Source organism: Epinephelus fuscoguttatus, linkage group LG18, assembly GCF_011397635.1.
Source record: "Epinephelus fuscoguttatus linkage group LG18, E.fuscoguttatus.final_Chr_v1".
Taxonomy (NCBI): Eukaryota; Metazoa; Chordata; class Actinopteri; order Perciformes; family Serranidae; genus Epinephelus; species Epinephelus fuscoguttatus.
The window spans coordinates 7,718,202-7,732,511 of NC_064769.1; the positions used below are offsets into that span (position 1 = coordinate 7,718,202).

General features: G+C 38.5%; 1 protein-coding gene across 3 annotated transcripts in view; it reads right to left on the minus strand.

Moving 5' to 3' along the window:
* The window catches only part of ap3b1a (adaptor related protein complex 3 subunit beta 1a), an 83,714-nt gene that overhangs the window by 33,267 nt on the left and 36,137 nt on the right, over nucleotides 1–14,310 (minus strand). For all 3 annotated transcript variants that reach the window (XM_049603938.1, XM_049603937.1, XM_049603939.1), the window contains exons 17-22: nucleotides 13,695–13,825; nucleotides 11,334–11,499; nucleotides 10,232–10,388; nucleotides 7,101–7,257; nucleotides 3,836–3,884; nucleotides 1,727–1,830 (exon numbers count right to left, since the gene is read on the minus strand). In XM_049603938.1, coding sequence (XP_049459895.1) covers nucleotides 1,727–1,830; nucleotides 3,836–3,884; nucleotides 7,101–7,257; nucleotides 10,232–10,388; nucleotides 11,334–11,499; nucleotides 13,695–13,825 — 764 coding nt within the window. The remainder of the gene's footprint in view (nucleotides 1–1,726; nucleotides 1,831–3,835; nucleotides 3,885–7,100; nucleotides 7,258–10,231; nucleotides 10,389–11,333; nucleotides 11,500–13,694; nucleotides 13,826–14,310) is intronic.

The following is a 14,310-nucleotide window of genomic DNA, read 5'->3' on the forward strand; positions in this document are numbered from 1 at the left end:
CATCTTTAATATCATGTCCTAAGTTTTATACCACACAACCTTCATTTAGTCTGTGAATGTATCTAGAGCAAGCAGCAGTCTTTACTCTTTTATACTGTGATGGTTTGCAGGAAATTAAAGAGGTATTTTACTGCTAGAAACATGGTCTTTTCATAAAACTGGCCTGTCTATTCAGTAGACAGACGTAAATACTTTAGATATTAGTGCTACATGACCAGAGAAAACAGAGGGAAAAGGCTATGGCATTCGCTTTTGCTCAAGAGGTAGAAAACCTATAGCTACCAGAACGCACTACACCGCACCGGACCTACAACAGCTGGCGCTGGTGGATGATGTAATGCGAGCCTGTCTGTTTTGACACAGGAAACAATATGGTGGCTAGCTGGAAGAAAAAAAAAACAACTCATATTACAGTTAAACTGTAAACTAAAATATGTTCTAAAAAACATTATACCCCAGAAATAGGCAACACAGTGACAGAATCTTGCTTCATATTGGATTCAGCACTGCTTAGTTTTACCGCTCAATCTCAGTTTTTCAGCCTCCGTTTTTACAATACAGGAATCAGTATAGTGCCCACTTCCTGTTGACAAGTTTTGCTTTATCCAGCAGCTTTAAACTGGAAGATAAGCAGGGAGATCTGGGCGCTGTTAAGATGGAGGGAAGTGTACAATTGTTCATTTACACACTTACCAAATTGTTATGAAACAAAGCTGGTTCAAAATCATCAAGTATCACTTTAATTTTAGAGATGCTTGTAGACAGATTGTATTACCTCTGGACAAAGTCAAGCTTCCTATTTCCCCCTTTCTTCCAGTCTTAATGTGAATATAAGATAACTGGCTGTAGCCCCATATTTAGCCTACATATGAGAGAGCTACACTGATCTTCTCATCTAACTGTCAGAAAAGGAATCCCTCCTCTGTTGCTCTTCCTGAGGTTTCAATTAAATGATTGCATGACTAACCATTAATCATGAAATAAAACAAAATTTCAAAATAAGAGCATGGGTCAAACACCTGTGTGAGTGCTGAACATATCAAAAATCACCATAAATTTCCTGATTTAAAATCTTCAAACTGCAGAGTTACCACACACCTGAATATGAGACACAAAATAGACACAGCAAACAGCAGAAAGAATGGTCTGGACATTTCCCTCCCGGGGGGAAAGACAAGATACAAAATACACAGACGTGCGGAGCGGCTCACACACTGAGGAGAGAAAGGAGCCGTCACACTAGGAAAGGTCAACCATCAGATATACACAACACCGAGACACAAGGGACACAACATCTGACAGAGAGAGATGGAAGGTGACAGAGAGGAGGAGAGAGATAAGGGAGAGAGAGGGGGAGAGAAACAAAGTGGGTGGACTTATAGATGAGACACAGAAATAGAGTTCAAGGGTGTGGAAGAGCAAAAGACAGCGAGGGTGAGAAAGACAGACTATAAGAGATACAGGAAACAGGAAGAGCAGTTGTACCGTCCTGACTGGCTATAAATATAAGAAGGCAGAAAAGGTCAATAGTCGGCGTCTGGAGCAGAAATGTTCCACGAGGGAGAGAGGCTCATTTCACCATCTCATATGCTGCTCTGCTGTTCTGTCAGTGTCAGACAGAAAAGGAACGATTGACTCTCAACACACGTTGATGGAGGAAATGTCATCCTGTGTGTTTTATAATGCAGACACACACGCACACACACACACACACAAGAGTACGAACCTGCATGGTGGAGGAGATGTTGGAAAGAGAGAGGCCCTCGAGGTCAGACAGCAGGCTCTGGGAGACGATCAAAGACTTTGGTGCATTTATGGGCGCAGGAGAAACTAAAACAACACAAAGAAAACGGAGACAGGCACTTTGAGCTTGTTAAAGCCTCTGTGGAGTGGTGGCATTGCTGTAAAAGTGTCTATCAAAGAGTCTTTTTTTAATAGTGACACTGGGGGGCGCCAAAGATGAGAATTTTCAATCTCTACGCGCAGTGGCTTTAAAGATTTATTCATCGCTTTTCTGACCATTTGGGGGCAGTGGATAAAGCTGGAAACATATCAACTAATATATTATCATCCTATAACACATGCCTGTATGCTTTCAGCATATACTGGAAATATATATTTTTGGTTCAGTCTTATTGAATGCATTTAAAGGGACAAAACAAACAAACAAAAATAAAAAAAAACATATTTTTCTCTATAGCTCAGTTCAGACCAAAGATTCACAATAAGATGAAACCATTTTAGAACACTGCAGAGAAAAGTTGCAGCGGTGTGAACTGGCCGGTCTGAGCTCCATTTAAGCCAGATGATAGTGTCACCTGCAACTCAGCTGGTCAAATCACCATAGTGAAGTCTGCTGGTCAAATTAAAATTACCGCAGGTGGCATGTTAGCTTGCTGTGACAGGTGTTGTGTCTGCCGCTGTTACTCAAGATAATCCACAGACCTTGTTGTGTGCAGTTTCATATAGGAAGTATTTTCTTTCTACACACCAACATCCATCCATCAACCGTATCACTGTCACAATGAAAAGTGCATCTACTGCTAGGTCACCTAGCATCAGTGAGCTAGCTAACATTACAGCTCAGTCAAGGAGGACACCATGAATGTTTACATCTCCTGCTGTCATGAGAACAAACCTCTTATCCATCAGCAGATGCACAAGTTTTTCAAATATATTGTTTTGGCACTTTGAGCACCACAAGCAGTGTGCCTATCTAGTTCTACAGCGGATATCTCTGGCACTCTGCAGCTCACACCAAAATAATCTGGATTAATAAATAGCACTAAAGGTAAGAGGAGGAATATGTATTTTGGATTTGAGGGTGAACTGTCCCTTTAAAAATAAACATATTTATAAAACAGTTTGAGGATTTTATCTGAAGGCATTTTTCCTGTTAATATGTAAGTGGTAACAGAGTTACAGTAGCAGATGTTATGTAAAATTCATCAGAAGATTACACTGATGGACTGGCTGAACTACAGTAATGTTATTAATAATGTTATCAACATGTGATTTCAGTTTGATCACAACAGATTTACATCTCACAAACACAAATACGTAGCAGTCTAACAGACTAAACCTGTGGAATTAAAACTGTATTTGAAATCACAGGGTATTAAATTCTTTATCTGGATTATTTATTAGGGTTCAATCCAGCACCATGCACTTAATAACTGGGACAGCTTGGTACAGAATGAGGCACAGTAGCCACAGTTTGCATGTCTCTCTTCACATGGAGATGCTGATTATTATTAAAGGCCAGGCTTTTCTTTAAGATTTACACAAGCCTTTATTTCTGTAGTTATCTTTAGTGGATTTAAGAAAAACCCTGTCAAAGTTCTAAAGCAGAACATAAAACCGAAAATGTAACCTTCTGTCAGGGTTCCAAACATGTTTGCTGGAGAACCGAATTTGGCCCACAGGTCACTATTTGCCTACCACTGCCTTTGAAGCTAATTTTGAGAGTGCACAATAAATTGCCTGTTTTCACATCCAGCTGACACAGAGCAACACTGGTATTCATTTGGATCTGTGTTTGTGGCCAACTGACAAATGTAAACTTTTCATTCACTCTCATATTAACTCTCTTCTTCTCGAGGCTCCTTCAGCTCCAGAGAAAAATACCTGGGTTATTTGAAGAAAGACGCTCAACTTTCTCCTCCAGGAATTTGTTAACTATCTGTGGTAGAATACATTTTGTTTATTAGACAAGTTCTGTAGCCTGCAGGCTGTTGAAAACAAAAGAAAAAAAAAACAGACAGAGCGGAGGGTGAAGTGGTGACAAATGTTGGAAACTAAGTAATGTACAGCAGTAAAGTGCAGATAAACTCACAGTCATCTAGATCCAGTAAGGACACTTCATTCTTGGGCTTCACTTCCACCTAAAAACAAACACAGCAACATGATGATGAGCAACACCGAAGAAGGGGACAGGGCAGAAAAATGTCAACTCAAACCAAAAGTACTGAAATTATGTGTTGTGCTTTTTGGTGGGTGACATGTTTCAATTCTGCGGGCGCTGTCTCTCAAGACATGACATATTCATCCCAAAAACAGATATGCAACACGTCTGGAATTTTCAATGACCAGTCAAGCACGGTATCGTGTCACAACCGATACACGCCACCTCGTGCGACTGAGGTGGGCTTGTCAGGTGTTGACTTGTGGGAATTACAACACATGGCACTAGCTTGCACCACAACAGGCCCAATAAAAACGCATTTAAACGTACGAGCGCTTTTATCACCCTTTCTCCACACCCTCCTAACCAACCAGGGCTCCATTCACGTCACATAAAGAACCATAAAATTCCACTCTGCATACTCCAGGCTGAACAGACAGGAAGGGAAAAAAAACTTAACAGAGGAGGGAGTGAGGAATGAGAGTGAAAACAAACAATAAAGTTAGAAGGCGTATCTTATCAGATCTTCTCTGATTGACGCTTGGTGGCGGTAATAGAGACGGAAACCTTGTTAGTAAATGGAGGTCTGAAAGAGCAAGAGAGAGAGAGAGAGAGAGGTGTGTATAAGGAGAGGGAGAGAAAGATGCATAATTCATAGGCCATGTCCAAATGACAAAGTGTATGAAATGAGAATTTCATAGTGCAGAAAAGGAAAGGGAGGGTGAGATATAATGCGATGAGCATAACAGGTAAGAAAAAGATGGTGAGGGCTGAAAAAGGGGACGAATGAACAACTTGAGGAGAAAAAACATAAAGCTGATAACAGAGGAGCAGAATTATATCCCACAATATAAATAGTGATTTCGTTGCTTGTGCTACATGTGTCTGGGGAACAAGAGCTCCCTGGGAGAACATGGTGTTTATACAGTTAAACAGAAGCAGGCCACAACAAGAGTTTCTCCATTAATCCTGTTTGCAATAATATCAGATTCTTCACTGGTTTAAAGATGATATATTGCAGAATAGCTTAGCTAAGGGATAAACATGTATTACAGTATGATGCATGCATGAAATGGAATAGCATGCAGTGTGCCGCCTTGGCCTCAGAGATCTATATGAACAGATTCTGTTTTTAATGTTTTTTATACTGAAGTTGAAATTCACCCCAACATGTCTTACAACGTAAATGCTCTTCAAAGGCCATTATGCAGACCAGTAACTATTTCAACATCCATATACTTACATATGAGCTTACTATATATTTTGCATACACACATGTATTTTCAATATATTGTTTAGCATACTTGTCTCTTCTACTTATATAATATTGGACATCCAGATGCGGAGCTATCAGGAGAGACCAACATAAAGAAGGACTGTTGTTGTAAAATGCATCATTTTATGGAATAAAATAGCCACGTATTAGCTATTTTAAAGTTCAGTTTATAGGAATATACTCACTCGTTGTCTTATCTAACATCTAGGATTATTAAGTGTATTTCAGCAGTAGTATGCTCTAGTCTCTTGGAGCTGTCTTACCAAGCCAGTCATTAAAAAACTACTCGGTGTTTATACCTACGCCAAGCCCATACATCTCCTGAATCAGTTAGATTTATAATAGGGAATGTTGAAAAAATTTTAAGCGGAGATAGCTTCTGGATAAATCAAAATGCACATAACAATAGACAATTATGTGATACATGTGCTGGATTTTTTCATTTAGGTACGTGTAGGTGTTCATGAGAAAATGTTTAAAGATCTCCAATAAGTCACATGACCGGAAACTAGGGCTGACTCGAATGCTTTGAAGCTTCGATCGTTGCCATTGTAATCAACATCCAAACCTTTAATTTTCTCACTGAATCAATGCCTGATATTGATAATGCCTGAACTGATATTCTGGGCAGCACTACAAGAAACAATCTCAAAATTGGTCATAATGAAGTCTTGTTGGCTAAAAATGGCTTTTGAATGCAGCATGATGTACTGGGAAGGAACTGTATGACTTTTTTTTTATGTTGATAGCTCACTCTGGTCTGCAACCTGCTGTTTATTAAAAAATTGTTGTGCTACTCAGTTCTGTGTTTTCAAAAATGTCAATTTATAGATACATATCAATTCTGAATATTTGAAAAGGCTTTAATACTGATTTTCCACAATAAAAATAAACCCCTACCGGCTGGATTACTAAAGTCATTCTCCTGTTCTCTGATACTAACTAAGACGAGAAAAGCTGCTGTTGTCATGTTATAGCTTTGTTATATTTATCTTTGAATAAAATGTATGTCCTCAATTTCAATTTGTCCTTGTGGTATCAAACATGGCACTGAATGTTTGGTATTTTTCAAGGCATTGCATGGAGTTTATAAATTCTAGTATGGTATGTTACAGAGTCTAAAGGCATTTGAAAATAACTTATTTAAAGTTTTTATTAGCACCTGTAGGACAAACTCAGGGCTCAAAGTAATTTTAAGACTATATAACTTTAGGAGATTATGATAACAAGTATGTAAATGTAACAAAAATGGAAAAGGGAAACTAACAGTTATATCCCAGAGGAAGTCTGGACAAAATATTGTGAATCTCAATGAAAGGCTCAACTTTATGGAGACCGTTTGGCTGGAAGAGTCTAAGTAGATATTTTATTGCACCTGTTCAGACGAATCATCACTCAGGCTCTTCCAGCTGCTGGAGGAATTGTGGCTCCCTGGAAGCCAATCACTACCACTTATTTTGGGCCTGTCCAAATGTAAATGCTTTTTGGCCTGTGATTTGTACAGAATTAGTGACTATATTATTATAAAAAAATAGATTTAAATGGGATAAACTCCTTTCGGGTCTTTTACTTTCAACAAAAGACAAAAGGCTAGAGAAGCAATTACAAAGAAATGGCTCTAGCCAGACACCTCATCTATAAAGAACTGGTACGATATCATCTATGAAATATTTTTAATGGATAGAATCACCTTCTCAGTGAAGCTTCTGGAAATTAAATTGAATTTGGAAGAAGTGGAAAATGTATATTTTCCACAAAACGACCTACTTTTGTTTAAATGTGTTAATTCAACTCTTTATTTATCTTAAATGAAACATACCCCATGTTTTATGCTTGTGTTCTATTACCAAACTAAAAGTACCAAACTAAAGATGACTGTGTGACTGTTATTAACAAGTGAAACCAAAAAACAAATTTTACCTTGGGTTTGGACTTCACATCACTCTTCTTCTTCTGTTGTGCTGTGGGTGTGTCTGAGTCAGAGTCATCGGAGGAGTCTGTCTCTGAGCCGGAGGAGCTCTCAGCTGACGAGCTGCTGGCTTGTGCTACAGGTCCATTTCCGTTTTCATCCGAGTCACTGAAACACAAAAGACCAGCAAACAAAGCCTCAGACAAGTTATCAATACAAGTAACAGAATGCATATATGGAAAGAATAGTACTGCACATTCTTTGTTCACAAACCATTCTTTTACCACAACATTCACACTACACACACAGCTTCCATGTACACAGTTTGAACAAATAGTCTTGAATCCATCAGGCAAAACAAACTTATAATATCTTAAATAATATATTTTTGCTTTTCAATGTCTTTTTTTCTCTTTTCCGATCCAAACTAAAAGCTTAAGCATGGCTGGTCAGATCAACGATCAATCTGTTTTTGTTTGTGAAGTTAATTCAATGTTGCATTCACTCAAAAAAGATTTCTTCCATCTTTCTCCTCTCTCTTTCACTTGCTCTGTCCCTCTTCAATTTGTCCCGATAATGAGTGTTTACTCCGCCTGCCTGGGATTTTCAGCCGTTAAATTAATGAGGGGAATTGTGACGGTAACTGGCTTTTTAACTTGGGCGATGATGAAAAGCCAGTATTAATTTGGCCTACAGATTTCATTTGCTGCGAACAGGAAAAAGTGATATAAATCACTGTGGGCCTGATTAGGCCCTGCCTGAAATGACTGGGCCATAATGAGGGCATTATGCTGTGTTTGTTGTGGAAGCACTGGGGTGAGCTGCTCTAATTACTGTGTGCATGTGTGTGTGTGCGTGGCTGCGTTTGTGTGTGTTTGAGCACTGGGGTGAGTTGCTCTAATTATACTCTCTAATGGAGAGAACAGGGTCAGCCGGCGGCCTGTCACACAGCAAAATCAGGTATATTCTGTGTGAGTTTGTGTGTCTGTGAGCAAATGAGTAGAGTGCACAAGAAACTAAATTTGCCAGTGTGTAAGAGGAGCGTACGTGAGCATATTCAGTAGTAATGACTCAAATCTCATTCATTGGCAACACCAGGCTGCTAAATGACCAATCAAAAGTCATTATCCATTAGCCATGTAAATGTGGGTTACGCTACTGGAGGAAAATTCTCCTTGATTAGCTTGTTAATGGAACTCACACTAACGATATTCTAGCAGCTCTGCCAGCCTGATGTGTCTGTGTGCGTGTGTGTGTGTGTGTGTGCGTGCGTGTGTGCGTGTGCGTGCGTGAGAGAGAGAGAGAGAGAGAGAGAGAGAGAGAGAGAGAGAGAGAGAGAGAGAGAGAGAGAGAGAGAGAGAGAGAGAGAAGGTGTACATACAGTACAATGGTGTGTATGGCTCACAGACTATACTGTTACCCTCTTTAAGGCAGTTGGTATGACCTTCTCTTTTATCTGAAAACACAGATTTGGATTAAATTTGGTGAATCTGTAGTCAGCGCTATGGTTGTTCGTGTTTTTCATCTTTTAAAGGACTCTAGACACCGTAGTCTGGTCCTGTTGAACTTCATTGTTCAAAAGGACATTGAGGGAACCTTTCACCCTTCAAATGATCACTGGTTCATAAATTACCCATGCTGTGTTGTACTGAATTCTTGAAGAAAACTTTTTTTTTTTTTTTTTTACATGCCTCCAATAAAAAAAGAATCGAAAATGCAGAAAATTCTTGATGAATTCAAGTCATGGGGGTCCACATATAAAAACAGTAAAACTATATCAAAACATCCGTTTAAAACTGTCACATCACTCGTGCAGGATAATCCAAGTCTCTGTTTTCTCGTCGTATGCTCACTAATTCCCAGACTACATTTCCAAAGGGGAACTGAACTAAAAGTGAAACTTATCTATGCTCCCTTCAAAGTCAGACTCCATTTATAAAAACAGTAATTTTACCTTGCTGATCATGAGAGCTGCTGGTCTAATGTTGCCTTGATAAGTTAAAGTTTGTTTGTGTTTTGTGTGACTTCTGTGTTTTAAAGTGTTAGTTCGAATTCAGCAAGTGCACATGTCGTGTTTTGATATAGTTTTGCTGTTGGACCCCTATGACTTCGATTTATCAAGAATTTTCTCTGATTTTAGAGTCTTCATTCAGAGCAGGCAGACAGACAAGAAAAAGGTTTTTTTGGACGAAGGATCTTGCAGGGTGTGTAACTGCTACACAAATGATCATTTGGACTGTTAAGTATTCCTTTAAGTTCGTTGTCTGAGACGTACATGTATTTGTCATCCAAAATTTCAATTGTATTTATGAAAAGTTTAATAGTCCCACTTCAGTGGTGACAATAAATGTCTAAGAGTCCCAATGTGACTAATGACACTAACTAAGCAACTGAATTGGACAAAGTCTACACAACCAGATGTGTTTGTACTCTCCAATTTCAGCTTAAAAATGTTTATTTTCTAAATAAAAAACACATCTGAACATGAACAGATGACAGTGTTTATTATTATGACTTAATTATTATTTATCAATTATTGTCTCTTATCTTTAGAACTGCCACACTTTGGTGGTGTGAAATTTCATCATTAGGATCTTCCAAGTAAGTAATTTAACAGTGCTGTATTCACTGCCACTTGCCACATATCATTTATCAGAAAATCAAAACCAGAAAACAAACGAATCACAAAAATTAACTGCCACAGAGGCTACGCCTTGGGCTTGGAGAATTGTTCAGACATTTTCATAACAATAATTGATGGCTTGCATCTTATTTTGGGTTGTGTTTCATCTTTTTCAATGTGCATCAAGTATAAGAATCAAAATTCTTTTCAGTTGCAGATTTTTACTGTCAGACATACTGGATGAAGTGCAAACTGAAAAAAAGTAAGTATGATGCCAGAAGGAGACTTGTCATATAGATTATTAAAATGACTCAAGTCATGAACAGATGGGGGTTTGAGCTTATTGATGCAGCGAAGCACTGATCACATTTGTTGTTGACGACGACTCTGGTGCCTCTCACCAACACACACGTGTCTGATTAGTTAAGAAAGAAACAGGTAACATCTGGACACACCTAATTCACAGGGAAGAAAATTGATACTTTCAGAGTCTTAGAGGCCGGAGGGGTTTAACTGTACCTGAACGCAGCATTTGACTTGCTTTTCTTCTGCGGTGCCTTCTTGGTCTTTTTCTTCTTTCTTTGTTCTGATTCAGATTCACTGGAACTCTTTCCAGAATCACTTGAGGTCTTTTCTGAATCTTCGCTGCTTTCTTCCTCACTCTCACTGCCAGACTCTGTATAAAAATAGCATCCACAGTATGGATATCAAACACAAGCCTGTGGAATCAGAGTTATATTCTATTATTTCCATGAATGCAAACCCAATCTTTGATCACTTTTATGGCCAGAACTTCTTCAGGAGAAGCCATTCAGTGTACTTTTTTTTATAATTAATACTTATCTCTCTATAAAGTAGTTACCATTGTTAGTGGCGGGGTCCGCCACAGCTAATAGGTTTCAAACTGCTATAAAGGGGCTCTATGCATAGTTCAGAGCGTGTGAGTTTTCTGACATGGTTTTCAACATGAAGGGGGTTGACAGAGCTAACAGTGTTAACCGGGGGTAACCGGAAAGTGGGCGCTACACTTACACAACGCCATCATCCCAATAGCAGAGGTAACTAGCATATGAGTGCATTGCAAAGCAGCGGTAGTAAAATAGCCAGTGGGATAGAGTCTAATGTGCAAGCTAAGCTGGACCAGCTCACCACAACAAAGCAAAATCAAAAATGTGTCTAAAACCAGACATGGTCATTTTTAATCATTTCTAAATATTGTAGGAAGTACAAGTTGCAACAGGGTAACTAACTCCCATGTGCTTTGCTGTTGTGTGGAAAACTACAAGCAGCGGGTGCAACATGAAATCAGATGGCAGAAAGTTGCCAGAAAGTGGACAATTACTGGCAGACTTCTTTATTAAATTATGTGAGTTTGTTTGGCTGCACTGTAAATGGATACAGCAGTTGCTGCTCTGTTGAATTTCTGAAAAAGTAGCTGCTCATCAAGCGTCTGCTGCCCACAGAAATCCTGCAATTGCTGTTACCACCAGTGACCACGGCTGTTACCAATTCAAGCAGGACAGAAGTCTTAAGGATTATAAATTTAATACACGATCCCATTTGGACAGCAGCATCACATTTTGTCACCATCTGTCTATTAGATGCAAAGACAGAAACACACCTTCACTGCTGCTACTGCTGCTGCCGCTGCTGCTGCTGCTGCTGTCTTCACTGCCACTGCTCTCAGAGCCTTCCTCTTCTTTCTCCTCCTCCTCCTCATCGGAGTAGAACTTGTCATCAGATTTTGGTTTCTTGGCCTTCCCAACTGTCGGTGCCCACTCTTGTACCTAAACAGATATAGCAGAGGAAAATGAGATCAATTAATTCATTACGACATTATCACTAAAACATACATACAGTACAGACCACACAAAGTAAAGAGTAAAGCATCTAGCCATCAGCAGTCTGTGAAGAGCTGGATAGAGGATATGCCCACTGTGTACCTCTCCATCACCTTAATAAGATGCAATAGAATTAGACAATTAACTAAATTACTATTTATTTTGTCCTGGACAGATTTCCCATGTTACCACATATCTTTTCTGCAATATATTATATTTAAAACTAGGAATTAAAGTTTGTTGAAATGACCGTTTGTGTTCTGCTTTATTGTTGTTTTATTAGGATCCCCATTAGCTGCCACAAAGTAATGATGATAAAGCTACTCAGAGAAAAAAAATCAATATTAACCCTTCCTGAAAAACAATGGCCTTTAATTTTAGTAATTTCTGTTCTTAAACTTATTATGTGGCACAAAGAGTTCTTGTTTTTGAGCTAAATGAAACAGAGGAATGAATGTTAATTTCTCCAACACAAACCAAAGGTTCCCACAACATCAGGTTGGAAAATGATAACCATGCAGGTGGGTAAATTTGACACCAAGTAAGTGTGCAATGGGAGATCAGACTGCAGCTAAAATGTTAAGGTCTGCTAACTCCAAGTTCTTTAAAATCAAGGCTAAAAACATCTGATCGCCACTGCTTCTTACAAAATCAAATTTAGGGGTTACTCATTCTTTCGCTTTACTGTTAGTGTTGTGTTTTAGATTTTAGCTTATTTTCATCTTCTGTTTCATTTCTATAATACAATTTATATGCATCTATTTATATTACTTGTGTTTATTTTATAACTTGTCGGTGTTATTCTATGTTTTTCTTACTGTCAACAAATCTCATGGAAAGATCTAAACCTATAATGTGTCAGCCAGTTTCTCAATACTTTCTGACTTCCCTGTCTGTAACTCACTCTCAGCTCAGAGCCCACTGGTGCCTGATGAAGAAAGAAAATCTTGAAAAATGGGTCGCAAATATTTACTTTTAAACATTCAATAATTCCTACTTTTAGCGAAGTTACTCAAAAGCTGTCAGAGCTGTAGGGCATGGTAATATAATATATATCAAGCTTAGGACCCAGAGAAAATACCTCTTATTAGCCTTTTACCTTCAGTGCCTTTTTATGTCATACATAAAGCACTTTAAATTGCCTTCTTGTTGAAAGGTGCTATACACATACATTTGCTCTGCCTTTCATCCTTTGGGCATCAGAAGTGTTTTAACTTTGGTGCAAATGAGTTGTTTAGGCAATTTCTTTTGGGCATGCTGCATTTTTCTAGAGAAATTATAACTCGGGTTCAATATTCTAAAATCTGCGTGCCCTCCTCATATTAAGAAAAGATCATCATCCTGTATAATGTAAATACCCTGGATAAGTGACATATAATAAAAGGTCTCGTTGTTATAGTCAAACTCCAACTGAGTCTGGCACTTCATCTGGTAAGTAGTGTTGCACAAGTGCTTGTGAGTGATGATGGTCATGACCTCTAGTGTTATGTTGATACACGATTATTAATGGGCCTTTTGAAGTGTGATGCTCATTACCTAATATTTTATTTTCAGCTTCTAGCGCTTTGCTTTTTAAACCATTGAAAACATGATGAAAGATGAAAGGTTTCTCTGTAAATGACATCTAAATGGAATAGTGTTCTGATGAGAGGTTCCTGCCAGGAACAACACCATTAACAGCACTTGATTTGTAATAAAACACTTGCAACCCAACTAAGTTGATCAATCACTTTATTTATTGATTGACTGATTAATTGTCTGGATGAAAAAATGTCAGCACATTGTAAGAAAATCAAAAATATCTTTACAATTGATAAGGTGGAGCCACTGAACTTTTGTTGATTATCAAAATTGTTTCTGGGGACAACAAATTGTTGGAGCTCTATAAACCATAACAGTATTAACCATACAGATGCCAGACAAAGTATTACAAAGTTAACATTTTGTACTATTACCCATGACTTTAATGTCAAAACATTGGGGAACCAATGTGTCGCCTTGTCAGTGTTTTTCAGAATGATGCATTTGTCACTCCGCAGAGACACTGGGAGTGAAGACGCAATAAACAGTTTAGAGTTAGAATTAGACACGTTGGAAGTAAAACTACTGTATGATGTGTAAAAGGAAGGTGGATTCCTTACTGGCTCAATGACCTCCACGTTCCTCACAGACTGATCAGGAGCAACAGCTGGCCAGTCTGACAGCTCCTGGTATCCAGTAGCTTTAGTATTGAGGCTGTGTGAGAGAGTGCCCAGCTGGAAACGGTCACGATCTGGAAGATAGAGAGAAAAGAAAGACAAATCAAACAAACAAAAAAAAAGCCCTGGGTTGAAAAGTTGAGAGTTGTGAAAAGTAAAGGGGGGGGGGTCATTTTCAAAAATGGAAAACAAAAGACCTATAAAAGGAAAGGAAAACTTCAACAGTGGTGGAGAAATCGACAGACAGGGGATGAGTCACCTCAGTCTGTCCTTTAGCCAGTGGCTAAATGTCATTGCATACCAGTAATGAAAGAAGTATTCAGACCTTTTACTTAAGTAAAACTACTATTACACTCTAAAAATACTCCACTGCAAGTTAAAGTCCTGCATTCAAAACCTTACTCATGTTAAGCAAAATGTACTTCAAAGTATGAAAAGTAAAGTCCTCCTTGTGCAGTAAAAAGTCCCCTGTCAGTCTTTTCCTATTCTATCTGATGTTTCTGGATTATCATTATTATTACAGCTGCATTAATGCGTATGTTACATTTAACTGCTGTAG